The sequence below is a fragment of the Phycomyces blakesleeanus genome, assembly GCF_001638985.1.
Source record: "Phycomyces blakesleeanus NRRL 1555(-) unplaced genomic scaffold PHYBLscaffold_1, whole genome shotgun sequence".
Classification (NCBI taxonomy): domain Eukaryota; kingdom Fungi; phylum Mucoromycota; class Mucoromycetes; order Mucorales; family Phycomycetaceae; genus Phycomyces; species Phycomyces blakesleeanus.
The window spans coordinates 1,815,553-1,843,511 of record NW_017265134.1 but is presented as its reverse complement, the minus strand read 5'-3'; the positions used below and the strand labels follow the sequence as shown (position 1 = coordinate 1,843,511).

General features: G+C 34.0%; 10 protein-coding genes across 10 annotated transcripts; 5 read left to right on the top strand and 5 right to left on the bottom strand.

The window, feature by feature from the left end:
* The first annotated feature begins 1,250 nt into the window (after positions 1-1,250).
* On the top strand, positions 1,251-1,777 carry PHYBLDRAFT_178767 (hypothetical protein). Its single transcript, XM_018438042.1, has 2 exons — positions 1,251-1,483; positions 1,566-1,777. Exons 1-2 carry the CDS (start codon positions 1,279-1,281, stop codon positions 1,652-1,654), a joined length of 294 nt encoding a protein of 97 aa, XP_018298868.1. The 5' UTR covers positions 1,251-1,278; the 3' UTR covers positions 1,655-1,777.
* A 129-nt stretch (positions 1,778-1,906) lies between these two features.
* On the bottom strand, positions 1,907-5,119 carry PHYBLDRAFT_104703 (hypothetical protein; the record flags this gene model as incomplete). The annotated part of the gene is made up of 6 exons (XM_018427861.1): positions 1,907-2,301; positions 2,408-2,870; positions 2,973-3,067; positions 3,168-3,991; positions 4,074-4,758; positions 4,891-5,119. 6 exons carry the CDS (start codon positions 5,117-5,119, stop codon positions 1,907-1,909), a joined length of 2,691 nt encoding a protein of 896 aa, XP_018298867.1.
* A 670-nt stretch (positions 5,120-5,789) lies between these two features.
* Positions 5,790-7,721, top strand: PHYBLDRAFT_161469 (hypothetical protein; the record flags this gene model as incomplete). Its single annotated transcript, XM_018434405.1, has 9 exons — positions 5,790-5,806; positions 6,035-6,158; positions 6,210-6,228; positions 6,305-6,376; positions 6,482-6,768; positions 7,010-7,085; positions 7,204-7,271; positions 7,366-7,487; positions 7,589-7,721. 9 exons carry the CDS (start codon positions 5,790-5,792, stop codon positions 7,719-7,721), a joined length of 918 nt encoding a protein of 305 aa, XP_018298866.1.
* Positions 7,722-8,009: 288 nt separating this feature from the next.
* Positions 8,010-8,702, bottom strand: PHYBLDRAFT_61881 (hypothetical protein; the record flags this gene model as incomplete). The annotated part of the gene is made up of 5 exons (XM_018440866.1): positions 8,010-8,046; positions 8,119-8,141; positions 8,231-8,336; positions 8,418-8,520; positions 8,612-8,702. The coding sequence occupies 5 exons, from the start codon at positions 8,700-8,702 to the stop codon at positions 8,010-8,012; spliced, it is 360 nt and encodes a 119-aa protein (XP_018298865.1).
* Positions 8,703-9,645: 943 nt separating this feature from the next.
* PHYBLDRAFT_138374 (hypothetical protein) lies at positions 9,646-12,659 on the bottom strand (the record flags this gene model as incomplete). The annotated part of the gene is made up of 10 exons (XM_018429984.1): positions 9,646-9,834; positions 9,986-10,040; positions 10,153-10,270; positions 10,548-10,810; positions 10,928-11,184; positions 11,297-11,719; positions 11,887-11,910; positions 12,029-12,138; positions 12,262-12,410; positions 12,511-12,659. 10 exons carry the CDS (start codon positions 12,657-12,659, stop codon positions 9,646-9,648), a joined length of 1,737 nt encoding a protein of 578 aa, XP_018298864.1.
* A 954-nt stretch (positions 12,660-13,613) lies between these two features.
* PHYBLDRAFT_184460 (hypothetical protein) lies at positions 13,614-14,482 on the bottom strand (the record flags this gene model as incomplete). The annotated part of the gene is made up of 2 exons (XM_018438937.1): positions 13,614-13,900; positions 14,046-14,482. 2 exons carry the CDS (start codon positions 14,480-14,482, stop codon positions 13,687-13,689), a joined length of 651 nt encoding a protein of 216 aa, XP_018298863.1. The 3' UTR covers positions 13,614-13,686.
* An 822-nt stretch (positions 14,483-15,304) lies between these two features.
* On the top strand, positions 15,305-16,135 carry PHYBLDRAFT_61878 (Homeodomain-like DNA binding domain-containing transcription factor; the record flags this gene model as incomplete). The annotated part of the gene is made up of 3 exons (XM_018440865.1): positions 15,305-15,413; positions 15,601-15,616; positions 15,928-16,135. The coding sequence occupies 3 exons, from the start codon at positions 15,305-15,307 to the stop codon at positions 16,133-16,135; spliced, it is 333 nt and encodes a 110-aa protein (XP_018298862.1).
* A 248-nt stretch (positions 16,136-16,383) lies between these two features.
* Positions 16,384-17,407, top strand: PHYBLDRAFT_61877 (hypothetical protein; the record flags this gene model as incomplete). The annotated part of the gene is made up of 2 exons (XM_018440864.1): positions 16,384-16,714; positions 17,310-17,407. 2 exons carry the CDS (start codon positions 16,384-16,386, stop codon positions 17,405-17,407), a joined length of 429 nt encoding a protein of 142 aa, XP_018298861.1.
* A 1,042-nt stretch (positions 17,408-18,449) lies between these two features.
* PHYBLDRAFT_138371 (hypothetical protein) lies at positions 18,450-19,251 on the bottom strand (the record flags this gene model as incomplete). Its single annotated transcript, XM_018429983.1, has 3 exons — positions 18,450-18,835; positions 18,920-19,078; positions 19,203-19,251. 3 exons carry the CDS (start codon positions 19,249-19,251, stop codon positions 18,450-18,452), a joined length of 594 nt encoding a protein of 197 aa, XP_018298860.1.
* A 5,917-nt stretch (positions 19,252-25,168) lies between these two features.
* Positions 25,169-27,845, top strand: PHYBLDRAFT_184459 (hypothetical protein). Its single transcript, XM_018438936.1, has 7 exons — positions 25,169-25,398; positions 25,502-25,590; positions 25,823-26,152; positions 26,336-26,447; positions 26,530-26,681; positions 26,818-26,902; positions 27,013-27,845. The coding sequence occupies exons 1-7, from the start codon at positions 25,332-25,334 to the stop codon at positions 27,777-27,779; spliced, it is 1,602 nt and encodes a 533-aa protein (XP_018298859.1). The 5' UTR covers positions 25,169-25,331; the 3' UTR covers positions 27,780-27,845.
* Positions 27,846-27,959: the final 114 nt, after the last annotated feature.

The window sequence follows — 27,959 nt, the reverse complement described above, 5'->3', positions numbered from 1 at the left end:
CTTTATTTATTCACATAAAGGGGAGCCTATAGATCTTGTTCTTTAACTCCTCCCTCTTCTCCATCTCTTTTTCTTTGATTTTTACTTTATTATTATTACATACGCTTTACTTGTTTTGGTGTATACTACCCTAGAAAGACTATTGGCTTTGAAGCACCAATCAATTGCTATTATCCAGACTTCCCAAAAGTAATACAATCGTACTAGATGTGGTTGGGTGGCGCCAACCGGTGGTTTATAAATAGCCAAAAGGTCATCATAATACTTTAAATGGACAAGACAGCTATTAAATTGAATATTAAGTAAAGTAAAATGGTAGGGTATAGTTTAAACACGATGGCAATACAATGCTCTTAAATAATGATAGGAAAAAAGTTAACAAGATACATAAATATATAGAGAGAGGGGGCTGTGATACAAATATCATCACCAACCTCTCCCTTAATATCCCTTTATCTCCTTGATTTTCTTGGCGAAACGAAAAATAAAGAAAGTGAAAAGCATGGCCCCAAATACAACACTACAAGCAGCAAAATATAAACATGTTAATATATACAGTGTGAGTAAAATATTTCCAAAAATCGACCATTAATTCAAAAGCGGAGATGATGTTGAATTCGCACTTAAAACTTGACATCTACTTGTGGTGCAGCAGAAACCATATAGTTACACACCAAAAAAAAAATGAAAAAAGAAGAAGATTAAAGTTGTATTCAAACAGAACACGCGAAATTATATTTAACCTCTTTAAAACACTGATTTGTTTTTAATTTGATGCATTTGATATTACGCATTTTGACCGCCAATACGCCATACCTCTTTAGAGTCAACTAGAATCAGTTGCTACACTTTCTCCCTCAATCCTTATTCTCATTTTCCTCTTCTTCTCTTGTCTTTATCCTATTTTTTCTTAAAAAAATATGATTTTATTTCGTCAAATAAGCGACCACACAATTCCATTTACTTCTTGATACTATTATGTGGATTTAAAGTAAGGAGATTTTCTTTTCATTGTGCTGTTCCCTGACCGCCCGTCTTTTTTTTTTATCCTTTTAAAGGCTAATGATGACCGCACAAGAAAAGTGTATGAAATTAATTCCAAAAATGGGTAATAGTTTTAATGAAGTATTAAACTACATTTATTATATAAAATATATAAATATATATTTATACATGCTTATACATATTTACTCTGATATATAAAGGCTTGCTTACAATCTCCAATTTTAATTTCTTCATCTCACTCTTAGCCTCTCTCTCTCTTTCTCTATATTTACAATGAAGTTTTCACTTTCCTTGATCTTCCTTTTCGCTGCTGCCACTGCCTTGGCTGCCTCGGTACACACCCCAAAGCTGAGCCCAATAGGTTGCAAATGTATCATGACAACACCCACCAAAACCAACACAGATGCATCCATGTGTCTATGCTACAACAAATCTGATGGAACCAGAAATGAAACCCACAGTTGTGAATTGTATCTTGGTAAGATATAGATGATACACATAAGCCAAATCAGCAAAATGAATTCTAACAAATAAATTACAATTCCCATCTTTCTGAACAGACAATATATTTACTTACTGCAACAACCACCACAACACCACCAGCGAATGGGATAACTGTGTAAAGGCCAAATGTCCCTGCAATGCTTGAAGCATCGCTTTTAGATCATATCAGACCCAATTAGATATTATGATATCATCCTGTTACTATTTTGTATATAAAAGAAACCAAATAAAGAGTAAAATAAACCAAATGAAAGAAATCCAATAATTTAAGAAATTGTACTTAATTGTAAACAAAAAGGCGAACCGTATATACATCTTTATTTACAGTTGGAAACAGACGGTAGATTATAGACATCAAATATTTTATTAAAAATGTATATATGTATATTGTATCTGTTTAAAATGATATAACAGAGTTGACAGATTCTCTTCTTTCTGCTCTGTCGTACCCCGTACGTGAATGTTGTTCATTTTGCTGCTGCTGAAATCGCTGAGCACGACCCTGTGGAATATTTGGTTTTCTTTGTTTATCTGCAAAACGATTCCACAACCGGATCGTAAAGACCTTGACTAGATCAACTACCATAAATGTGCCAATCGATATCGCCATAATGATCATTCCGCGTGGCCACCCAATTGGCTCTACATTCGGTATCTTTCCAAATACACCGTACACGGACAAGATCAGTGCAACAAATTGGGTCGCCAGCACAACCAAAGTAAATGGCCAGGAAGGAATGTTGTTCCAGAAGAAAGACTCGATACGAGTGGAAAAGATTACAAAGTGAGGAGCTTTTTTTTTTTGAAAAAAAATGGAGTAGAATAGGATTAATATTAATATTAATATTAGTATTAGTATTAGTGCAGTAAATACAAGAAAAGAAACATTTGACTTTACCAGAAGAAATATGAAGGTACATGATTGAAGACAATTGTCCGGGAGTAACATGAAATATGTCCCTAAATATGTAAAAGTGTGCAAACGAGAAAATGCTCAACACGACCGCCAAGACACAAGAAAGTACAATTAAAAGTCCAAGGCGCCACATGTCTGGCTTTAGAGATATGCTGACATTATCGACGGCCATAATTAAAGTGGCCGCATCATTGAGTACAGAGATCAGGATCAAAAATATGGGGGGCATCTGCCAATCTTCTACGAGGGTTACGATAAAGAAGAAGACCAGGAAATGTATAGTTGATGTAATGCGGTAGAGAGCATAAGAGCGCAGACGCTGGAAAATAATACGAGAGGTTTTGATACCCTCAATAATCGCAGACAGTCCGGGTGCAAGTAATACGATATCAGACGCAGACCGAGCAGCATCTGTACTTCCATGAACAGCAATTCCAACATTGGACTATATGTACAGATAAATACACATATTGTCAAAATAAATGTAGAAGAAGAAAAAACATAAATGTTAATTCTTCTACTTAGATGTATTAGTATTATCATTTACCTTTTTTAGGGCAGCAGCATCATTCACACCATCACCAGTCATGGCTACAAAGTATCCCATACCCTGCAATAATTCTACTACACGATACTTGTGCTCTATTCATTCATATAAATCCATTTGTTTAATATTTCCGTATACACGCAAATAAATCTTTGTACTTCTACAGTCTTTGTTTGTTTGGATTGTCGCTTTTACCTGGAATAACTCTAGCAAATCCATCAACTCTGAGGCACTCTTCGGCCACTTCTTGTTCAGACTTGTTGTGATCGACAAGATGATCGGCATCCATTATAGAGTTACCCATACCCAAACGACCTGCAACCTCTTTAGCAATACTTGTCTGATCGCCAGTAATCATCTTGACCGAAATTCCATACTTTGCGCACTCGCGAATAGTATCGGCCGAGTCGTGGCGTGGCGGATCAATAAGACTCAACATACCAACTAGCTGCCACTCGTCATTGGTGCCCAACTTTGTGCATGCAATACCGAGCGAACGTAAGCCTCGGCTAGCCAGTTCATCCACTTTACGCTCTGCCTCAGAATCTCCACCCACCAAAGCCAAAATGACCTGAGGTGCACCCTTGGCTACCCTAAACACCTTTTCCGACTCTAGGTGTTGTATGGTTGCACGAGACATCTTGTCGGCTGGATTAAAAGGCATGAATGATGTGACATGGTATCCTTCGGCATGCCCAGAATCGTTTGGACTGATCTTTGGGTTTCCCTTTTGTGCAGCTGCTCGAACTGCTACTTCGATGGGGTCGTGAGTAGCAGGCTCACTAGCCAGATAAGAATAGAGTAAAATGTCTGATTTTACAAAGGGTGCCTTGAGGTAAGGCTCATCAAACGTGAGCTCGTTGAGAGTAAGTGTGCCGGTTTTGTCACTGCAAAGGATCGAAACTGATGCAAGTTCTTCTACAGCTGTCAGTCGTTTCACAATGACCTGTCGTTTAGCTAATTGCTTGGCTCCGATAGCCATAGTGACCGACATAACTGTAGGTAAACCGACCGGGATACTTTGTTGTTGTTTCGTTTTACAAGGTTAGAACCTGTCTGAAATTTCGTATATGTAGTATAATTAATAAATGTATCTCTTACGCTGCAATAGTTAAAACCACCATTTCATTGAGTGCCTGTAATACGTGCTGGCTCGTGACAACGCCAAACTTGACCTTTTGTTCTACCAGATCATAAATAAAGATAATAGAAACCAATACAACAGATGCAACAATCAAGAAGTTTCCAATGTAATTAATGACTTTCTGAAAGTGACCAGCGTCCGTAGTAACTGTCATCAGACTGGCAGCTCGGCCGATAAATGTGTGGTGGCCAGTGCGCACAACAATGGCTAGTTGTTGGCCTTGTTTGACAATAGATGATGAGTAGACTATGCTTCCGAGTTTTTTCCGAGCCGGTAAAGATTCGCCAGTGAGTGCACTCTGGTCCACCAGTAAATCAGATTCAGCTGTTTCACCAGTGGATCCCAGACCAAGTAATCGGGCATCGGCAGGTACGATATCTCCCAAACGGAGAACAATTATATCGCCAATTACTATATCTCTTGCTTCGATTTCTGTCAAACGTCCCGATCGCCAGCATCTCGATTTTAGTGCCAGACTGTTCTTGAGTGCAGCTACGGCTGATTCAGCTTTGGATTCCTCGATGTAGCCAATCATGGCATTGATGATTAACATGGCCAGAATAATTCCAAAGTCGATCCAGTCGTTTGTAATAGCTGTCAAGATAATCGATATTTCCATCAGGTAGGCGATCGCACCAGTAACTAAACATATTAATAATGTTAATAGCTATATGAGTAGTGTACGGTTAATGTGAGGGGGTTTAATATATCAGTAAAACCAAAGAAGTATATATATATATATATAAGAGTAAAAAAAAAAAATCAGGGGCATACAAAATGACATGAAGTGGGCTATCTTGTTTCGTTTCTTTTCAATCAGTTCATTTCTTCCAAATCGAGTTTGTCGTTCGGCAACTTCACTTTCGGATAGACCTTGGGTAGGTATGGTGTGAAGATAGGGTTCAAGATGAGGAGGTATTTCGTCTACCCATCCTCCTTTTTCTTGATTATCAGAGGGTTGGGACGGATTTAAGGGTATAGCCTCTTCGTGAGTAGCTAGCATGGGCATGGCATTAGCTTCCTCAGAATCACGATTGCGATTGAAGACCATTGGCTTCTGTCAAAAACAAACAAAAGAGGTGATAAACTCTTGGCTTTCTATATATATATATATAATTAATTATCACTATAATTGTAGTTATATACGGATATAGATATATATAGATTACAAATGTGACGTCTTATGCGTGGCTCAGGGCAGAGACAATGAAGGAAAAGGAAAGAGTTCAAGACGTAATTTTTTTTTTATATATATCTTTCTATTCGGTTAAGCCCAGATATACTTGCTTGTATGCCCTATGGTGCTTTAAGCCTAACATTGACGAGTGGCTTTTGACTTTTATATAAATATTTCCAACTATTATAAGGTTTACAATGAATTGGTACTTTATTTATTAGAAAGAATTAATAAGAACGTCATCAAGAAAAGAAAAATCAGCTTTAAAGCAATCAAAAATAATAATAATCGAAATCCTAGTCAATTTCTTTAAACCCACTATAAATATATTATATATTTTATATATGTTCATCATCATTTTGTTTCATTATTGCGACCGCCATTTTTGTGTGCGTTTTAGTCGGTGTTTAAAATACAAAAAAGACAAATGGAGAAACAAAAATAGAGCCATCTGTACTCTACTTCTTTCCCGCTGTGTTGCACGCTTTCTTGAACCATGGGACAGCTTGATAGGTAGCAAATCATAATAATCATAATAAGAAGAAAAAGAAAGAGAAAATAAGAACCTCTTTAAAATACATTATATTTGCTGTTTTTCTTTTTGTTATTTTTTTTTCTTTTTTCTTTTTGGCTGTTGCTGTTGTTGTTGTTGTTCTTGTTTTATTGTCTTTATTTTATAATTCTTTTTTTTTATTTGTTTCATTGTGTAAAAAATAATTGTAACTGAGATCGTCTTGATAGACAACTCGATCAATTGCGTCGTGGTGAAATCATCTCTGAGCAGGAAGTTAAAGAATTGTGCAACAAAGCAAGGGAGATCTTGATTGAAGAAAGCAATGTCCAGCGGGTAGATGCCCCAGTGACGGTGAGGCTAGATTGCTGTAGAATTGCCGATTATTCATTATGCCGTACATAGATTTGTGGCGACATTCACGGTCAGCATGTTGTGTGGACATTGGGATGCCCAGGAGTACTAACTTGTGTGGTGTGTGCTTGCTATTGGTGTTCAAGGTCAATTTCATGACCTCAAGGAGCTTTTCAAAGTAGGAGGCGAATGCCCAGAAACCAACTATCTGTTTATGGGTGAGGTTTTGCGGATGGTCATTCTCTGTTTTGTTTTAACAATTGGACAACTTTGGAGAATGCATCTCATCTTATTTTTCTTCTTTTCATTCCTTTTCATCTTAGGTGATTTTGTCGATCGTGGCTTGTATTCCGTCGAAACTTTTCTTTTACTCCTTGCCCTCAAGGTGCGCTACCCTGACCGAATAACATTAATCCGTGGAAACCATGAAAGTCGACAGATCACACAAGTCTATGGCTTTTATGAAGAATGTTTGCGTAAATTTGGATCTGCTAATGTGTGGCGTTACTGCTGCGAGATTTTTGACTATCTCAGTTTGAGTGCTATTATTGATGACAAGATCTTTTGCGTTCATGGAGGTCTTTCACCAAGTATCACAACCCTTGATCAGGTATCGTAATTTTATTTCCCTCATAAACCCCCATTTTCCCTCTTTCTTTTGTTTCTTTGAAGGCTATTATCTTTCTCTCTCTCTAGACAACGCACTATATATACACTCACTCACACACTTATATATATATATATAAATATACATATATGCATGTATACATGTGTGTGAGTGAGTGTGCGTGCGTGTGTGTTTATTAATTACCTTCTCTCCTTTGTTGATTTTTACCTGCAATTTGTTGTAGATTCGGACCATCGATAGAAAACAAGAGGTCCCACACGATGGTGCCATGTGTGACTTATTATGGTCTGATCCAGAAGGTAAAGAAAATGATAGATATATTGGTATATTGATATATTGATATTATAAGCTTATGCACCTTTTCTTCTAATTATTATTATTTTCTAACATGTGCCCTTGGCTGTGTGTATAATCTAGAAATCGAAGGATGGGGGTATAGTCCGCGCGGCGCAGGCTATTTGTTTGGAGGAGACGTTGTCAATGGTGTAAGTAATGTTTTTCTTTAAGAAGACGAAAAATTCTTTGAACAGAAAATATTCTTAATTTTTTCTTTTTATTTTAATTTGTATGCATATATAGTTCTTACAAACAAACAATCTTGAGCTTATTGCTCGTGCTCATCAATTGGTGATGGAAGGCTACAAGCTTATGTTCAAAGATACCATTGTTACAGTTTGGTCAGCACCCAACTACTGTTATCGGTAAGGAAGATAATTATTCATTTTGTTATTGTTCTCATGTATTACTAATACTAATTTAACTTGCACTTTATTGAACAAATCACACACACATATATATATAGTTGTGGAAACGTTGCAGCGATATTGAAGTTAGACGATAATCTTAACAAGGAGTACAAGATGTTTGATGCAGCACCTCAACAAGATTTCAGAGGTCTACCAATCAAGAAGTCAGTTCCTGATTACTTCCTCTAATAATGTATTTTTTAAATGAATAAAAAAAAATATAAAAAAAATCTTGATTATATAAAAAGCAACTGGAACAAGCTATATATATACATATCAGTTATCCAACCGTAAGACAATTTTTCTTCCTTGTTGACTGGCCTTTGTTTCCGGAAAACCTGTATTGTATTTGGAGAGATAAAGCAAGAGATATATATATGTATATATGTATAGATATATATAAATTAGCTTTATAATCTATAGCCAAGAAATTATATATATATATCTCTGTGTGGGTGTACTTTACCAAAGTATATATTATCCATCCAAATCAGAGATTTCTCTAAAATTAGTCCTAAATAGATTATGTTTAATAAATAGAATCCTCTAAATATATTTTGATTATATTTGGGTAAACCTGGCTTACATTGAAGTCCTAAGATCATCAAGCTAATATATATGTATGTATTAGTTTTTATTATTATTATAAAAGTCCACATTAATGTGGGTAATCCTCTTTACTAGAATATCAAAGCTACCTTTTTCATAAGATTATTCAGTGCAATTCTCTTTTTATTAAAATTATTGACTTCTCGCTGGTAGTCATCCTGAACATCTGCCTCTTTAGAACGTGATGACTGATGGCTAGAAGAAGAAGAAGAAGAAGAAGAAAAAGAGTAAGGCACAGAAAAAATAATTCACAAATATATAATGTTGTTGCCATACGAGATGTCTCCAATGGATTCAATGGCAATGTGATCCCCAGCAATCTCAATCTGCTTATGGCGAATTACATCAAGTTCCTTAAAGATCTTTTCTGTGTCACTTCCTAAGGATAATCGATATCACTTATTAATGGCCAAAAGGAAGGAGGAAAATGTATAAAAAAGAATCCATGGTCGATATATATATATATTTACCAAACACCCGTAGTTCTCCACGTGAATATTGTTGGTCTAGTGTATTGAATTCATTATCCAACTTGTCAAGAACTCGAATGTGCGCTTGCATATTTGCTTACAAGATAGTCAATGCCTGTAATGGATTTTTTTTTAAAATGGGGTAAGTTCATTTTGTAAGAAACCAGTCACCCAGCCTGTAAAGAATCATATAAAATGGATTTTAGGTTACCAAAATTGGATTGAATAAATAACATCAAGGAGAGGTGGGAGAAGGATTAAAATTTAAGAGCAAGCATTTCATGCTCTTACAGATTTATTCACATCTGGATTTAAATACTGACCAATAATGATGAATTATTAAAAACTTTCATATTTGAACCAATAGAATCCATCTGTTTGTTTGTTTTCAAATCAATAATGGCCAATCATTTAAATAATCAAATCCCAGTAAAAATAAAAAAGAATGTAGTTATTGAACTTGACAAAAAATAAATCAAAAATTCACACCTATTATTTATTTATTCATATATATATGTATTTATATGTGTATGTATATATACTTATTTCTTGACACTACAGAACAGGTGAGTAAAGCTCAACTCAAGAACTCTCCTTTTGTTCTTTTGTTATTTTTTGCAAATTTGTACTAAGTTATTTTATGTAATTTGTATATATGGATGGGATTCCTAAATAATTATATTGTTGTGGTATTCTGTCCTCTGAGAGCTATCTTCTTTTTTTTTGCCTTTATGTTTTTTCTTTTTCTTTAAAAAAATAAAGAAAAGAATAAACAAGCCGTAACAAATCCTTACCCGTATTTGTAACACTCGAATTGAAAGTCCCAGAATGGGACATCCAAAGGACTTCAATCCCTCGCCTAATTCTATCTTTTTTTTTGTTCTTTTTTTTTTTAAATCATTCTTTTTTTTGTTCTTCTTCTTTTTTCTTGTGTTTTTTTTTTCGTTCCGGCCGGTCTTGTCTTGTCATGTCTTGTCATGCCATGTTTTGCCTTGCCTTGCCTTGCCTTGCATTACATTGTCTTCTGAGTTGCACTAAATAAAGTTGGTATCCATGGTTGTTGAAACAGAAGGTGGTGATGGCGAATAGTCTGTCGCACCAAGAGAATGACAAGTATTAGACAAGTCATTCGAAGTGTTGTTCTCTTCTGATTGATCTGTTGTTGAATCTCCAAATATCTTCATCTTCTTTCCGGGCGTTGCCTGTGTTGCTAAATCATTGGACTAACACACACACATAAGAGCATCAATAAATAACTCTGTTCTCTCTTTCTCTCTCAGACTTTTGATAATCTTGTAACTATGTTCTTTGAATGGAAAGAGGTGAAAAATAATAATATAGAAGGTACAGCTGTCTTGGTTAAGCGAAACAAACCTGAGGGGATCGCTTGGTACTATCTTTTTTGATAAATTCCCGAGGTAACATCGATCTAAGATCACCTAGTGAGTTTCTTCCTGATAATATAACCGTACGTGTGTATGTGCGTAATACTAGCAATGCAATATAGTAATCTGTTTTTCTTCTTCTGCTGCTGAGCTGACCTTTTCAACTGCTGGAAAGATATTGACATTCTAGCAGGTTCATAACTATTGGACTCTGTAAGTTTTGCCTTGAAATCCTCGATTGCATGGGTAATATCCACTTTCTTTGACGTCCACGCTATATAAGTGAGAAATTCACAAAGCAATATATAAAAAAGATTCAAAAAAAAAGAAAAGAAATCAGAGCACACACTCAAAAGTGTACTGTAGTCTTCTTTTATCCAAGAAAACGCCTTCTTTGTCTTTGTCTCTCTTTTTCTATCTCATCGAAGATCATGAACCGTGGTTGAATTATTTTCTTTTCTCGTTGTCGTAATCATCGTCGTTGTCGTTATCGTCGTTGTTGTCATTGTCGACGGAAAGGATTTTCTTTAAAAAAAGATACGATTTTTTACCTGGATTCAGCTTTATATAAAGTCCAACATAGAATGTTCGTGTAAAATAAACTCCTGTCTTGTTCTTCCAATCGTCGCTATTTTCTGAAGTGATAGGGTATCCATTTGTGTCAATACCATTAATGACAGCAGATAATTCTTCTGTAGATTGACACAGATGAGCTTTGTCAAACCCGTGAACATATGGGTGAGCGAGTGCCACACCATCTGTAGAGTCCAAATTCAACAATAGATGTCGTAAACGAGCTTCAACAAGACCACCCCTAAATATAGATATATACATGTGTGTGTATGTACCGAGAATTGTGAATTATTATTATTATTATTTAAACCTTTCCCTCCTTTCTCTTAAGCGTAATATTGTGTTATTTTTTCCATACCATTTTAATTGACATTCGTATGTATCACTGCTGGCCACAACTTGTATATAGTGATCATATGTACCAAAGAAATTATGTTCAGTAAAGAGTACATTCCATGATGAAGAACCTATCATGATTCGATCGACAATCGTTGCGGCCCTCTTCAACTCGCCCAATATAATCGTTTTAGTCGACTGAGAAACATTATGCGTTGCACACATATTTGGATACGCTGGGGTGATAATCGGCATCAGATGAGATCTGTCATGGTGACTCTAAATAATGCATATATAATAATTAATAAATAATAATAACAGTAAAAAGGTGTATCTTGTATATACGAATAATATATACAAGATAAAATAAAACAAAACAAACGTTACGTACTAATTTTGGATTCCAGGGTTTTAGAGTAGAGAATCCATGACCTCCCTGAATTGCTTTCAAAACAACGGGTGATGGCCAAGCCCATTGTGCTACGACCATAAAAAATTTGCTTACTATCGTACTTGCACATGCATTTGGATAGAGTTGACAAATTCGGGCTACCAAGAGAGCCCATGCAACACCTCCAAAAAACCCAAGTGAGTTTGAATAAATAGCTCTTCTCGTAGCCCAGAGTTTGATGCACCTCAATGCAGTACGGAAAGCTGTAACGTCTGGAACAAGCGCCAGAATTTCGTCGGCAACTCGAGTACCGTTAATGCTCCGAAGACTTTTTTCGCTTAGTTTCTTGAGTAAATCAGTGCTGTTGACATCTATGTCGACGGGTACAAATGGATCGCTTATTCGGGCACACACAAGGTCGACCTATATATATATATATATATATATATATGATTGTGTGTGTGCGTGTTCGTGTGCATGTGTGTGTACATAGATATGTACAGATATTATTTATTATGCTAACCAAAACAAAAATTTGTAATACAGTTTTGATGACTTGCAGAAATACCGAATATCTTGAACTTGATTACTGGAACATACGAGTCTTTAACAGCCTGTAGACACACGCATGTATTTGTGTAGATAAAAGTGAATTCAATTAAGGCATGAAAAACAAAAAGCTCGAACATTATCGAATTTTTTATATACACGTTTTAATTATTATATACGTACCGATACATCTTTCACTCCAGCCTGTGCTTGAAGTATCGAGCACCATTCGTCAAAGAAGTCGGTCGTTGTTACATAACAAGGGATGATACAGACTGTATCAATGTCGGCATCTGCAAATAAATTTGAATTAGTATCTAAAATTTATTCTCCTTGATGGAATGGTCAAGCTTTATTGCCTGTAATATAATCTACTGTCTATTTTTTTTTTAAAAAAAAGAATAACAAGAAGTCACCTGCTGCATGAACTCCCAGCTTGTAACTTCCAAAGGTTCTTATAGTTCCTCCAGCAATCATTATCTCTGATTCAGAACGGCCTTTTTTTCTGTAGACATTTTCTACCATTCGTTTTGTTAATGCTTCAAGAATCTCCAAAACTTTTTTTCTACGATAGATGCAGGTTAATTTTTGAATGATGATGTTAGCAAGTATACTTTACTCTAAAATATTTCCCTTTTCTTTTTCTTTGTTTTGGTGTAGCGTACCTCAAGCATGTTTTTTCTTTCGTCTCGTACATGTTGTGATCTTTTAACGTGGCTTCGAGTTTCTCGTTTAATTTCTCATCATTTGCGGATGGTGGAGCAATTGATATGGGCTCAGAAACGCCGAGATAGGTCGGTTTAACGGATGACATTATTATGATTGTTATTACGATTGTTATTGTTATTCTTGTTATTATTGTTCTTCGTTATATATATAAATATATATAATTATCTATTTATTTTTACTTATTTATTTTGTAACGAATAAACAAATAAGAATGAAACGCCAACTCTCCTGAAGCCAAGCTATCTTTGCTTGTGTTTTTTAGTACAAAGTAACGTCAGCAAGTGGTCACTCGACGTCACGCAATTAAGGCACATATTTTATTTAGAGATTTAATAAGATGTGTGTACATATGTATTATGATTTTTACTTTATATTTAGTTATTTTAGTGACCCAAAAAAAGACAGAGGGAAGGGAGAGAGTGGTAAAAACTCATTTTCAACCTTTCTTTCTTTCTATAATATTCTTATTATGATTCTCATTAACGATAACGATTGAAATATACTTCTTTGCGCTTATAAAATTCCTACAGCTTGTCAGATAAAAAGAATACAGTCAAAACATTTAAAGAAAATATAAAGTGGAAATCAAGCTGTTTGAATAATTGAGATTCTTAGGAAGTTTATTTTGTATGTTTACATTCTGTCAGCCAGTATTGTAAGCTATAATCCGGATCCAAGACAAGACAAGACAAATTGATAGAATGTTTATAAATGGCCAATTATTATTATCATATATATGGCTTAATACCAAAATAACAAGATAATTGGCTAATGTTAATTATCAAGTTGTTTTTATCTAATTACTATGTAGTTTTCAATACGAATCTAGCCAACGCAATATGTATGATATATATGTACATATTTTACGTTTGAGTGTAAAATATTTTTCCTCTTCTTTTATTTTATCCCAGTGTGCATACACAAGCACACACAAACACACACAACTATTATACAGAAAGTATCCTTTCTTTTCTCTTCTTCTCTCTACCTTGATGTGTACCGTGTTTTTACATCGAGCAAAAACAAAACAAAAAATACCAACAAATAAAAAATACTTTATACATTCTAAAGAGTGTCAAGAAGAAGGGGAAAAAAAGAGAAAGGACGATTCTTTAGACCTGCTTCAAAGCACGTTCTTCAAGACGCAATGCACGCTGGCTGTGCTTGTGGCTAGATTCTACGATCGTAAACATTTCCTTTCTCAATTCTCTTTCTTGTTGTTCCTGGAGAGCACGGATCTCATAGAACTCAGATGTAGCTTTAGCATAAGCCTTTCTCTCTGGCATCTTTTCGTGTGTCATGAGGTAAAGCTGATATTTTACAACACTAAACACATACACATACACAAATAAAAAGATAAAAGCTCACAATAAGTAAATGACAGAGAAACCAAGAAACACACCCAAACAATAAAAGAAAAATCCACCAAATTTTTGGTTTCCTTTTTTTTTCTATCTTTCTTTATACTTACGCTTCACCATCAACCTCATACAGGTTCATTTCTGGCAAGAGAAGTTTGCTAAAGTCGGTGCGATTCAGTCCAGTATTGTTTTCAACAAGTACTTTAGGTCTGGCCAATTCATAGGGATGATCCCTGTAGAACTGTCTTCTTAATTTATCTTCAGGGTAGACAATTGCTACTGGTCGTGGTGGTTTTGTACGAAGATGCTTCTGTTTGTGGCGTGTTGCAGCAACGGTATTACGAGTGTTGGATTGTCTAAAGGCTTCTTTTGATTCATCTAGAGCTGCTACCTCAATGGGGTTGTGGTGCTGAGCGCGAATGATGGATGGTCCAGGGGGAATTGACTGAAGAACTGGGAGCCAGACAGGAGCCTTCTTCAACAGGTCACCTTTCAAGAGGTTAGAAACGTGTCTAGCAAGTCCAGTGGGTGGTGGTCGGAAGGCCATTGCTACAAAAGTGGGGAGGAGGGCGGAGACAAGGCGATTTTTTTGTCAAAAACAAAGAAAAAGACTTGCCTATTTTCAAAGAGTGCAAGGTTACCCCGAGGAAAATCAGTCACGCCCTGAAATTCGGTCGCTTCTAGTACTGTGATAAAGATTCCACTGTTCATACGTATTGTCGTGAACTGATGGACTTATATATTATATGATATACTTTTGAATTAAAGAGCTTAAGATATTTTAGGCTACTTTTTAAAGCGAAAGCTATATAAAGTCTACACGTATTAATAAATAATCTATGAACACACACACAGAGAGAGATATTAAGTATTTGCGTATTTAAACTGATTAAGCGTTTGGTCATTTTATTAAATAATTACTATTCTGCATTTTGTTTAAATTAAGGATATTAGCTACAAAGTAGTGCCACTGAAGTTTATTTATTTATTTTTTTAAAAAAATCAAATTTTGGATGAGTTGAAGCAAATAAAAGTATTGACAAATGAACTGAGCATTTTGTAGCAATTTTGAGTGCTTTTCATATTACATTTTGGAGACCTACTCTTCTATAGCTACTTCAGAATGAAGTCTGTATAAATCGCATGTTAGAAATACACTGTGCTTTTATGCCCTGCATATAAGCAAGCAAGTTTTCAAAGTGATAAGATTTTATCGACCATAGAGTCAACTATGCCAAAAACTTTGAGAGTGAGAGAGTGAAAGAGTGAGAAGTACAGAATTTCCACTGCAAAAGTTTGATTTTTTGCTTTTAAGCTACTGATATGTTTTTTTTTTAAAAAAAACAAATAATTTCATATTCCGTATTTTATGGGCAATAACGTCATTAAGCAAGAAATATATAATAGAAAGGGTGTCTTCGAGCCTGGATTGCAAACATTTGCAAATTTGTATTTAACGCGCCTAATTAAATTCCAATGTTAGTTTCGCAAATTTCATGGTCGAAGCCATTTAGTGAGCATTTGAAGCCAAAAATCAGGGCATCCCTAACTTTTGGCTTCAAATTTTCACTAAATTTCTAGTAAAAATTGGGCTTATTTTTCTACCCTCAGAACAAAATATGTGATAGCAAGTAGTCTCTTCTCTACATCTACTTAATAGAATAGGCCTTGGAAAGCCAAGGTTATTAAAGTCTATTTTACATTTTTTTTAGTATTAATGTTTTCAGCATAAATCTTCCCAGCTGTGTCTGAGTTTTATTCTTATTTTTGATTGGGTTTTACAAATAATTATTTTTTAGCCGTCTTGAGATTATCACAACTCGACACCCTCTCTAATTATGCTAAATTTTCAGTTATATTTTGAATATCATCATAATGCATTACCTTTTGCTTTAATTCCTTCAATTGCTTTAATTCTTTTCTTTCTTTCAATCCTACTTAATAGCAATAATAAAATGACCCCAGACTCAGGCGCTACTGTCAAAAAAAAAGACAGAGACAAGGACCGCAAAAACATTTGACGACTGATATCAAGAACGAAATTGTGAACAAATATTATCGGAAAAATCCCATGAGTCGGGCCACAATCGCAAGAATGCTCGGTTTATCTTGGACAACTGTTAACAATGTTGTTGAGAAATACGCAAAAGATGGCACAGTAGAGCCCAAACCACGAGGAGGATCACGAAAAAAATCCTGAAGATTTATGATGAACATACCAAGTTCATCCAAGATCTTCTGGATGAATGTACTACTCTGAACATGGGTCAAATAAAAGAAGAATTGATCAAATAATTCCCTGAAATTCAAGACCAAAACCTGAAGCCTGGTGATTTACATAAACATATTATGGAAAATATTGGATTTGCTATGAAAAGGGCCAAGCCAGACGAAGAAATAAGAAACAATCCGGAGACAATTGTGAAAAGAAAAGAATTTATGGACAGCATGCGATCAAATGGTGTCTCATACATAACCAATTCTATTTTTGTGGATGAAGCAGAATTCAAAGTACACTTAATCAGACGTGCTGGGAGCACAAAAAGAAGCGAAAAAAGCACTGTTAAAAGCTTGGCTAAAAGAGGTTTGGGCATTACAATTCTTGCTGCTGTCGCTTACCAAGGCGTTGAAAAATTTCAAGCAAAAATGGTACATGGTGGCACACCAGAATCTGTCTTTATTGAATTTGTAAAGACAATTATGGATTCACTTGACCAAGATAATGCTGATCCGCACAACTTTATTATAAATAACGTATCCAGGAACAAATTTCCCCTAGTCAGGGAATTGTTAAATAATTCAAGACACAGGCTACATTTTCTCCCTCAGTACTCCCCCTTCCTCAATCCAATTGGAGAGTATTTCTCAAGCCTCTAAACACTAGTCAAAAGGAAGCCGACTATGGCCTATGATCCATTCAGGAGATATATATCCGAATGCTCTATTAAAGTCGCTCGCGATAACTGTCCGTACTGGATTGAACATAGTGTTAGTTTTTTTCCAGATTGTACAAATTGTAATAATGTATATTAAATATTTTATCAATAAATAAATAAATCATTACAGGGTAAAATCAAACTGTGATTTGATTTTGTAATTCCTATAGTTTGAAACCGAAGCAAAAAAGGAAACTTTTTGAAGTATAAATCCCGGTATCAATCCTTTCTGAATATGCATTTATTTCGATTTTCTCCAAAGTTTGAATTATTTTTAGACGACCTTTAACCAAAGTTTCTTACCACAGGTTAAGCTATTGTATTATTATGTAAAGGTAATAGCTTAATATTTATGGGATCTGACAGTCATTGGCGGAATACGGAACTTTCAAATGATAAAAATAAGAATAATGATAATGATATATGCTTAATATCTAGTTACACTAGTGATCAAACATATTTGTCGCATTCCGGATATCAATTCGAATGTGAGAGGGTCTGGTGAAACTTGGAAACGGTGGTATTCTTTTGATTAAGCGTTTAATATATTAAGAAGAACTTTGAGATTGGAGACTGACCGGATTTGATGTATGTATCACCAACATCAATCTATTTCAAGAGATTTTTTGTTTTTCTTTGATATTATTATTATTACTATTGTTAAATGCTCTTTTGTCTTTATTTTGCGCTATATTGTGCTTTTAGTTCTATCTTATAAACCTGGGTTATTCGAAGAAGTACTTATTGCTAACTCAAAGTACCCTTAATGAAGGTGTCAGTCTTTGTCAGTGTTGTTGTGTTCCAGTTCCAAGTCTTGCGTTTTTCGATTCAAATATTATATCAGTTATCAACGTTTTAAGCGGCGATAATAATTTTCGGGATTCTTTGTAAAAAAGGTAAAATATAAAAATATAAAAATAATCTGTTTGTCGAGTAGGTGAGTAGGAATATTGCAGGAATTACGTGTAAAGAAAATCGAAAGAAAGAACAAATTATATATACAAGATGCTATTGTTTCTTGCTTTTCCAATAAAAAGGTTAGAGAATTAATGACAATATATTTAATGTATTTGGGGGTTCGAAAAATTAATATGTATTTTCGTTTTGAGTTTGAGTTTGTGAAGTCTGTCATGATTTCAATTATGAAGAAAAGAAGAAACAATGGTTGGTGTTATCCCAACTGTTAACAAGAAACCACAATTCAAAAGAAGAAGACAGAGAGGTAAAGATGGCAAGGTTGATTTTTTGTACTTGAGTAATACTAATGGTACTAATAAAAGGGAAAACAGAAACACTCACACAATTGTTTCCATGGTAATGCTATAGAATGAAGACAGTATACAAAATAATAAAAGAAAAAGAGTAACAAAGAAAAAGAAGAGGATGCGGCAAATAAGAAAGTTACCTGGAAAAGAAAGGATAAATACACACAATATGGTGAAGTAAAGGTAAGAAGAAGAGATATAAAAAAAAAGGAGCGGGGAGTGGGGAGATACACAAAAGAATAAGAATAAGGGTAAAGAGTAAGAATAAGTGTAAGAATATTAATAATAATAAGCACGAATAAAACAAGCAAGGCTATCGTGTTGTGCCCGTTGAACTTCCTCTTGCGTATTTCTTCAACAGTGCTAATCGACGATCCTCCCAATTGGCGTTTTGTGGTTGGCTAGGACCATTAAGTGACAGAGGAGGTGATTGAGTAGGTAGTTTCTGATTCTGGAGGGCTTTCGTAAATCGAGCTTTTGTGGGCGGTGGTGGTGGTGGTCGGTTCCATTGATAATAGGTAGCCGATCGCCGAAGATACTTTGTTCCAAAAGTTCCCGATGGTAGCAATGATTGTCTCTCTTCTTCTTCTGTTTCGTCGTTATATCGTCGTCGGCGACAGCATACACAGAGGAAAACGATTAAAAGGATAGCCAAGACAAAGGCAACAAATATACCAATTTCAAGAGATCTAGTAGAGACTATATATAGATATAACATTTAGTGTGCATGTGTATGTGTGTGTGTGTTTGTAAATAACACCAAATAAAATAAAATAAACGTACGTTGGCACTGGTCATAGAAATAAGCTTGGGTAGGACAATCGTTGGTGTCCAAGGGGCCTTGCCAGAATCCATTTACACAACTTCCGAGTTCATTTGCACAGAATCCACAACCTTTCTTAGATGCACACACTGAGCAGTCTGCTGTCCATTGACCGCAATCTAACATCAACGTTGGTTGATTGTTAATCTTGGGCATTTAGCTTTAAAGATTGTTTTGTCTTTATTATTATTTCTTTTTTTTTGTCTTTTTTTATTTTATATTTTTATTTATTTGCTTCTGTACCTAATCCCGTTGTCATGACTCCATGCAAAAGATCAACCGAGATGCTCATGATGGTATTTTATTGGATATTGAAAGGTTCTAAAAGTCGAGGATAAATAGAGAAAATGACAATAATAATAATGATAATGATAATATATATGTATATAGTGTTGTGTGTGTGTGTGTGTGTGCAAAGAAAATTAAATAAAGATAAAGCTAATATAATAGTTGATTTGGATTTGGATTTGAACAATAAACCTGTTTCTCCAAAATCCGTAAGTGAGAAAGGGATAAAGGCTGTAAAAAGAAAGATATAAAATAAAAAATAATAATAAAAAAAGAAGAGAAAAAAAAGAGAGAGAAAAGAAGTGAAGCTCCAAAATGGGGTCCCTCTGAGCCCAAATCTATTCCAATGCAGTGCAGATTTTTCCTGCTTTTCGATAAGGAATAGGACCTATGAAAGGTCGAGAGCTTATTGAATAAAAAATACAAAAAATAAACACACACACAAAAGAGCCAAATAGACCCTGTAAAAAAATAGTGGTAAGTAATGCTATTTCCATTATCTGCTTATTACCTCATTGTGCTATAAGCATGCATGTTACATATTCGTAAACGATGACATCTGTTTCTCATGCTAAGCTATTTTATACATTAAAGAAGTATGTAATAAAAAAAAAGAGACGCCAACCAAAAAGTCAAAAGTGCATTGCTCATCTTTATATTAGTCTTTATCTTTGTTTTTATACATGTACATATATATCCATATATATATATATATATACCCATTAATTATACATCTGTTTTTTTTTTGTTTTTATGAATTTAAAATATGTGTCTCTAAAAATAGAATTTGCGATTATATGACAAACATATATCCAGAAATCGTAACAATACAGAGAAACATATATCCAAAATCGCAGATAATTTATAACACTAGTAACAATAATAAAATCTCAATTGTCCATACAAGCAAAAAAAAAACAAAAACAAGAACAAAAACAAAAACAAAAATCTACTTAGCAACTTTAAGGATTACATCTTGTAATTAATAAATTCTCTATACATATTATGTATATGTGCACGTTAACATATATATATATTAATAAGTATCGCAGTAATTTAAAATTTTGCTCTTACACACCCTTTACATATCAAATAAGTTTTTTTTTGTTTTCTTTTAATGATTTATAAAATCACTATATATTATTTGTCTAAATATCAAAATATAGTAATAATAATAACAGTAAAATAAAAGTAAAAATGTTAAACATGTGGTGAGATAGTAACATTTACTGAAGAACATTCTTAAGAATTAATCTTCCATGTGAATAAGATCATTTGTACATCCAGTCAATCGGTATCACATACTGTATTTTCACAAATTATTAGCCAACTTTGAATAATTACGGGCCAGAAGTTTTTTTCTTATTGTTTTTTTTGGGGGGAGAGGAAGATGACGGATAAGAAAGAAGAACAGGAGGAGGGACACAAAAAGAATAATCTTTTTTTTGCGGTACGTTTTTATATATATGTGGTTGTGCGGACATTGTAGCTTAAGCTAAACGTGTAGATCTTTTCTCACATGGTTTCTCAGGACACCATAAGTCTTTAGACATTACGCGTGAATAAGAATAAGAAAAAACGCCAGAGAACGAGAGATAGATGTGAATGGTCAATTATAATATTCCATGTTGTTTTTTTCTTTATCAAAGCTTTCTACAAACTCTGTCATTTGAAAACAAGGTTACAATATAGGTAAAATTCATATATATATAAGAAATATATAAATCTATATTCATTTTAAACCAAGAACTCAATAGAAATGTAGAACCTAATCCTTCTACATGTACTTTGCTATTAAACTGAAGTATGTATATACATATTTATATATGTGCATTGTGAATCTAACCTTATACTCTCCACAAAATGAAGGAAATAATTAGGTGGTACTATTACTCTATTTTCTTTATTTTCTCTTACCATGCTTTCTCGAACCAACTTGTTAAGCCTTAGCCTAAGTCTTAAGCCTTGAGTCTAGTCATATAAGCGGAGATGAAGATGAGGTCTTTTTATTATTATCTTCTTCTTTATCTATATCTTTAAAAAGTTGGAATATAAGCATGTGACTTAGACTCTGCCTTGAAGTTCTCTGCAAATCTTCTTACCATTTTACAGCTACATTATCTATGTCTACTATCCATTCAATAAACTGCTCCACTAATTTTTGCGCATTAATTTTAATATATAGTAGCTAAAATTTTCATAGCGAAGATGTACATAAAGCTTGAAGGGAGAGGGGAGTTCTACTTCCAAAAAGTATGCTAATTATTTAATAACTTATTCTTTATATAGGTCTATGAATTTATGTGTGCCTGGGTGGATTTTTGAGTACCAGACGTGGTACAGCGGGTACAAATATTAAGAGAGATAAATTGAATAGTAAGAAAAAGAAAGTCTTTGTCGATTGATATATATATAAGCATATTATTCTATCTCTTTAATAAATAACACTCTCACAGTATCTACCTTTTCTAATATTAAGATAATAGCCAGAAATTAGTTCCGAACACCTCAAAATTCTCACAGTATCTATTTTTTCTAATATTGAAATACTTACCCAAAATCAATCCCAAATGCCTCAATTGCAATGGATTGTAATGTTCAAATGGAATCATAGTTGAAATAAAAGGGGTAATTCTTTTTAATAAAAAATAACAGCTTTCAAAGGCTAATTGAAAACTTGCACTAAAGCAAAAACAAAACAAAACAAAATAGAATAGAATAAAATAAAATAAAATAAAATAATTAATTCAAGTTTCAAATATCACTTTTTTTTCGACTGTCAAGTATTTCTGGCAGATTGTAGGGCATTTTTAAAACTTAAACGGTCTAAGATGTTTTTAGTAATTTAAAAACACCTGGGAGCGTGGCATTTTTGTGAGGCTAGCAGTTTTCGTCCACAAAAAAAAATGCGGTGGTGGTTTAATATGTTGTTTCTCCTAATGTCGTATAATCAAAAAAGCAAAATTTTGTTATTTCGGAATTAGAAGCTTACTTTATAAAATGTTTTACTAAACGGTCTATTTCTTAAATGCTACAAATAAAGTAGCAAAAGTAGCAAAAAAGGTGTCGGTAAGTTAAAATTAAATAATTGGATTTCACATAGTGTTGCCCTTTGGTGGGTGTGTGTTTTTTTAAAAAAAAATAACTAAATCACTTTGACTTTGTTTTGTACTATCTATGATTTAGAGCTCTATTTATTATTACTGTTATCACTCTTATTATATATAGTAGAAAAATATTGACGGCTCATTCTTTAAATAGGGATACCTCTTCTTTTTCATTGATGGATGAAGTGCCTAAAGAGTATCGTACAACACGCCCGGACATCATAATGATGTGTTATAAAGTCATTGAAGTGGGCTGTGAAGAAGTAAAGCCTCCTAAGAAAAGTAAAGAATTGATAGACATTTACAGAGCAAGAATAGCTGAAATTTGCAAAAGGCATTACACCTTCGCCTTCAAATAAGTTAATCACACCAAAGAGCACTGTACATTTGGAATACTTGCCGGAGGTATGAAGCGACTATAGTGTTAATAAATGTTTGTACTAATCATCATCATCATCATATTAGAAAGACAGGATGAAATTAGAGATCATGTGATTTAGCCCTTCTAATCGGTCACGTGTTCTCTAATTTACTTGCTATTACTCACTAAAATAAAATGTAAAAACCTATACTACTTGGTAATTGTGTGCCGTACACTATTACCAGTAGGGAACAGTTACATAGAACTTAACATAGCCCAATGGGGCCTTTTTATAAAAGAAAATGGGCTAATACGGGATTTGATCAATACAGCAACTAGCCCAACACTTCTTTGGCAATAACAGTCTCCAAGAATATCTTTTTATATGTAAGCTTTAAGAAAGTGTACTGATGTATTCTCGTATAGAGAAATAAGGAATTGTGTTGAAACTTACAAAGCTGCAATTTGATAATGGAGAATATAATTATTCAATTATTAAGCCAGTTGAAATCCCAGAGCGTAACAGAGCTAATGGATCAATTGAAAAAAATACTTGAGAATTTCTATAGTTCTAAAGTAGGTTTTACTCTATAATTAAACATATATATGATAAGTATCTTCTCATTATGACTTTTAATTGTTACTATAGCAAATTATTGAACAATCGCTGCCTTCTGAAGAAAAAAAGTCATCATAACCTTCGTTTGATCAATACTCTGAAGTAATCAAACCAATCATTCGCTTCTTGAAGTCACTATGATTTTTTGTTATAAAAAGTCGGGTTTCATATATACATACTGGTATTACTCATTATATTATTACGTTGTTGATGTGGTGTTTTGAAATAGAAAACAAAGCAAGAAATATTGACAGAGTAAAAGTACTTTGAGACTGTTTCTAAGATGCTTGTGTGTTCATGAAGCAAAGCTCATAAAGCAAAAGCTATTCTACTTTCGGATACTAACTTGTCATCTTCCAGGAAACATTACTTATTTCGTATAGACATCTTTCTTTCTTTCATCAGATACATGTAAGCCATACTAACGTAAAACATGTTAATTGATTTCAAACATAGCAGACGTACATATATCTTTCTAATTTGTAAGGGTTTTTTTGTAACTCTACTCACTACACCGCGCTCCACTGGTTGCTCAAGTATACGATCAATAAAAGTTTCCCTTGAAAAATCGATGTAATTTTTGTAAGAGCTGGCTTGTCTGGACTTTTTAGATCTCGGTTGCTTTTTAGCTGAAACTTTCTCAAGAATTTTTTCAGGACGCTTGTCGCTCAAGTACTTTTCTCTACTAGCGATGATCTCAAGGACAATATTGGGATCGGAAACTTTCTCACCTCGCTCACTGTAAAGATTATCAAGCCCATTTTCGTAAAAAACAAAAAGAAGTGGTAAAGCTAAACTCAAGACTATAGCAAATAAGACGTTACTTTTATGCCAAGTTTAGCTAGCACTTGTTGACATTTGCCTATAGCCTAAAGGACAAATATTTTTTTTATATTTCAGCCAATCAATTTTCTATTTTGGCCATTCCTTTTTGAGATTCAGCCATTTATTTTTTCAAAAACGCCAAATTCAATAGGATTGACTGTAATATCATTAATATTTAATTTGGTTCTTTTTGGATACCCTGGCTATTATATTGCCGTTTTCTATAGAGTGGTGTGCTATAAATCTTTGAGAAAACACACACACAAGTTAATAGCCCAATTGAATAGAGAATGGCTTTGTTGTAATAAAACGCATGTCTTAGTAATACGATGTCTTGATCATTTATGCACATTCAAGCACAAAAATGTATATTTTACACACGAAAAAAAAAGAAAGTAGATTATCATATGACTCTTTTTTTTTTGGTTTCTCACTCGATTTTGCGTGAATAGACTTCTATCCTAGTAAGAGTTCTTCTGAACAATGACATCCAAATGAGCAAAATCAATTAATCGATCGATCAATTAAACAAACAAACCATTTGGGGATTTTGGACCCCTCTTTAACGAAACCAATTGAAACCATAATCTCAAGCCCTCCAAGCAAAAAGAAAACAAGACCTTGACAGGAATATATTTAAACGAATAAAATAAATTTTTTTAAAAAAAATCAACCTCAGAAATAAAGAGAGAGAGAAAGAAAATTGTAGGACCTCTTGCTTTCTTATATGGCAATTTGACATACATTATCCTCTTTTTTAGCCCTACACGTGGAAAGGGGGGTCAAGAGAAAGAGAGAGGAGAACGGTAAAGGGATAATAGGGTAAACCTTTGCCTTTTTATATTATTATTATATTTTACTTTCTATATACATACATATATATATATATATTTGACTATCCTGAAAGGTTGGTCCGGATAAAATTAAAGTCATTGAAAAAATAAAAAATAAAATAAAAAAATAAGAGCAAAATAGAATTAAATCTTTGGTTCACCTCCTTTTCTTTGCTCTTCTTTAACTTTACTTTTCTTTACTTTGCCTAAACACATCTTTGTACTCTAAAGAAAAACTAAATTTTATTTTATTTTATTCTAAATAATAATAATAATTTCATTTTCAATACGAAAAGAAGTATAGAAACCAACATACTTACATACATAAAAAAAGACACAATGGAAATCGCAGTACGGAAAGCAACTCGACTGGACTACCAACCACCTAAACAAAAACATTTGTCAAGTAAAGCACATATTAATCTTTGTGGACAAACCCACCAAAAAAAAACAAAAACAAAAAGCACAAGCTCAAATGAGGTCATTGAGCTAATCTAACTTCGAAATAGCCTTGATTTCCTTAACTTTTCAGAATCCAGCTTTGATCGCAGACATGATGGATTTATTAGAAAGAAGATTACGAGAAAACTCTTGGATCGTATGTGTCTACTTGAAGAATAAGAGAAGAAAAAAGGGAAAAAAAAGGGGGTGATAATATAAAGAGCCAGAAACGTACATACACATATGCGTGTATATATGCAAATAGAGAGATAGAGAGAGCTACAGAGAGAGAGAAACCATTTTTTTATATAATTAATATATATATATATATATATCAATGCGTATTCTGTTTTTTTTTATTTTTTCTTTATTGTAATCTGCTTTGGTAGATTGTGTTCAAGGTCTTGATCATCACTCATGTCTTGATGAGAGATGGCAACAACGAACGTGTGATGGATTACATGGGAAAACATCCATCGGCATTGGATACATCACGCCTCCGGGAAAAGTCATCGGGCGTGATTCAAATACAACACATCTACGTCTACACAGCGTACCTTGCACAAAGGGTTGCGGTCTATCGTGAATTGAATTTTGATCACATCCAAGCAATCAAAACCAACAAGGAGGGACGTCTGAGACACCTTACTGTTGCAAAAGGCCTCTTGCGCGAAACAATAGCTCTTCAAAAACAACTGTCTGCTTTATTAAAATGCAAGGTAAAACAAAAGGATTAATTAATTAACTAATTAATTAATTAATGAAACGAATATATGAATAAGAAGAAGAATATATGTATATGTATACATAAAACAAATATAAGGAAACAAACCCCTTTCAGCTAATGATGATAGTATAAGCTGACAAATACACCTTTATTTATTTCTATCTATCTATATTAGTTTCATTTGGAAGATACAGATAATAGCATCAGTCTTTTTGCTACACGATTCTTGGTGGAGGATCTTATGGTACTTTTTCAGGTTACTAATGAAGGTGTTGTCAATATATTGGGTAAGTAATTGGAAATTTTGGACAAGAAATTATATAATAGAAAGACTCATTTAGTTCTTTGTCACTATTGAATATATATAAGAGCACTATTTTGCTATGAGCAAACATGATGCGCGGGCCTCTTTAGATATCTACAAACGATTTGCAAGACAAACAGAAGAAATAATCGAGTTCCTAAATCGAGCACGACACTTGCAAAGTGAATTACAAATGTCGATTCCAGCCATAAAACATGTGAGTAAAAAAAAAAGACCTTGACTATTATTACTGTTAATAGTAGCGCCAATAATAAAAATAATAAAGGGAGATGTTGGAGTATCGTAAGCTCTCAAATAATACATACATAAATATCTAATTATTTTAACAAAAGGCACCTTTATCGCTGGCAGAGGCATTAGAAGAATACCTAAATGATACAGAGCGTGATGGAGCACCAAAGCAAGACACCTTAAAAGGTAGGTATACTAGAGAAAGCAAAAAAGAAAATAAAAGAAGTACCCCTAAGATAGATAGATATATATAATGATACTAATAATGATAACAATGTTCTTTTGCTTTAATTTAGTATCTTCACCAACCGTTTCTTCACCAAAAACATCTTCGCCATCTAATCTAGCTACACAGTCAGCATTCTCTACTGTCCAACCACCAGTTGTACAAGAAAATCAACGCCCAACTGAGTTAATTGATTTCTTTTCGAGTCTCGAAAAAGAACAGGCTACAGTTTATTATAATCAAGCTGGACAGGCTTCTTTTAATTCATCTCCTACAAGTCTACAACCCACACAAAGCTTCAGTCCGGCGACGATGCAAAGCCAACACAATCCGTTTCGAGCCACGATGGTCCAGCCACAATCTTTTGACCCTCTAACCAACCTATCTTCTTTACCTGCCGGATCTCTCGTTCAGTCTCCAGCCACAATCACCAACGCAAATCCTTTCCGCTCCAATACTTTACCGCCTCCTTCGTCGGCCCAGAACAGTCTGTCTGTTTTGGGATCATCGTTTGGAAGTATGACAATGCCACCAGGATCTATCAATAATAACAACAATAATACTGGTGGTGCTGGTATATCTTTCCAAGGTCTGCAAGCGCAAATGACGGGCATGCCTGCTGCACAATCGACGGTGCAAAGAAGCCAAACCTTTTCGCAGTTCCAAACACCCTTGCCAACCTCACAAAATGCCTTTAATCCGTTTGCTCACACAACTCAGCAGAATACACTGGATATCGCGGCTCCCATAAATCCGTTTGGTCACCCGCACACTTTACAGTCACTACAGAAGCCAACCCACATGAACGCATCTCCATGGGGATCTTCTGCATTTTAAGGAAGAAAATAAAATAAAAATAAAAATAAAATAAATAAACAAGAAACAAATAATAATACTAATACTAATACTAATACTAATACTAATTATATACTTACACACGCATCTATGTATCTACATATAAAAGCTATCCAATTTTCCTTTTTTATATATATATCTTTACTTTACCAAGTTATTCAT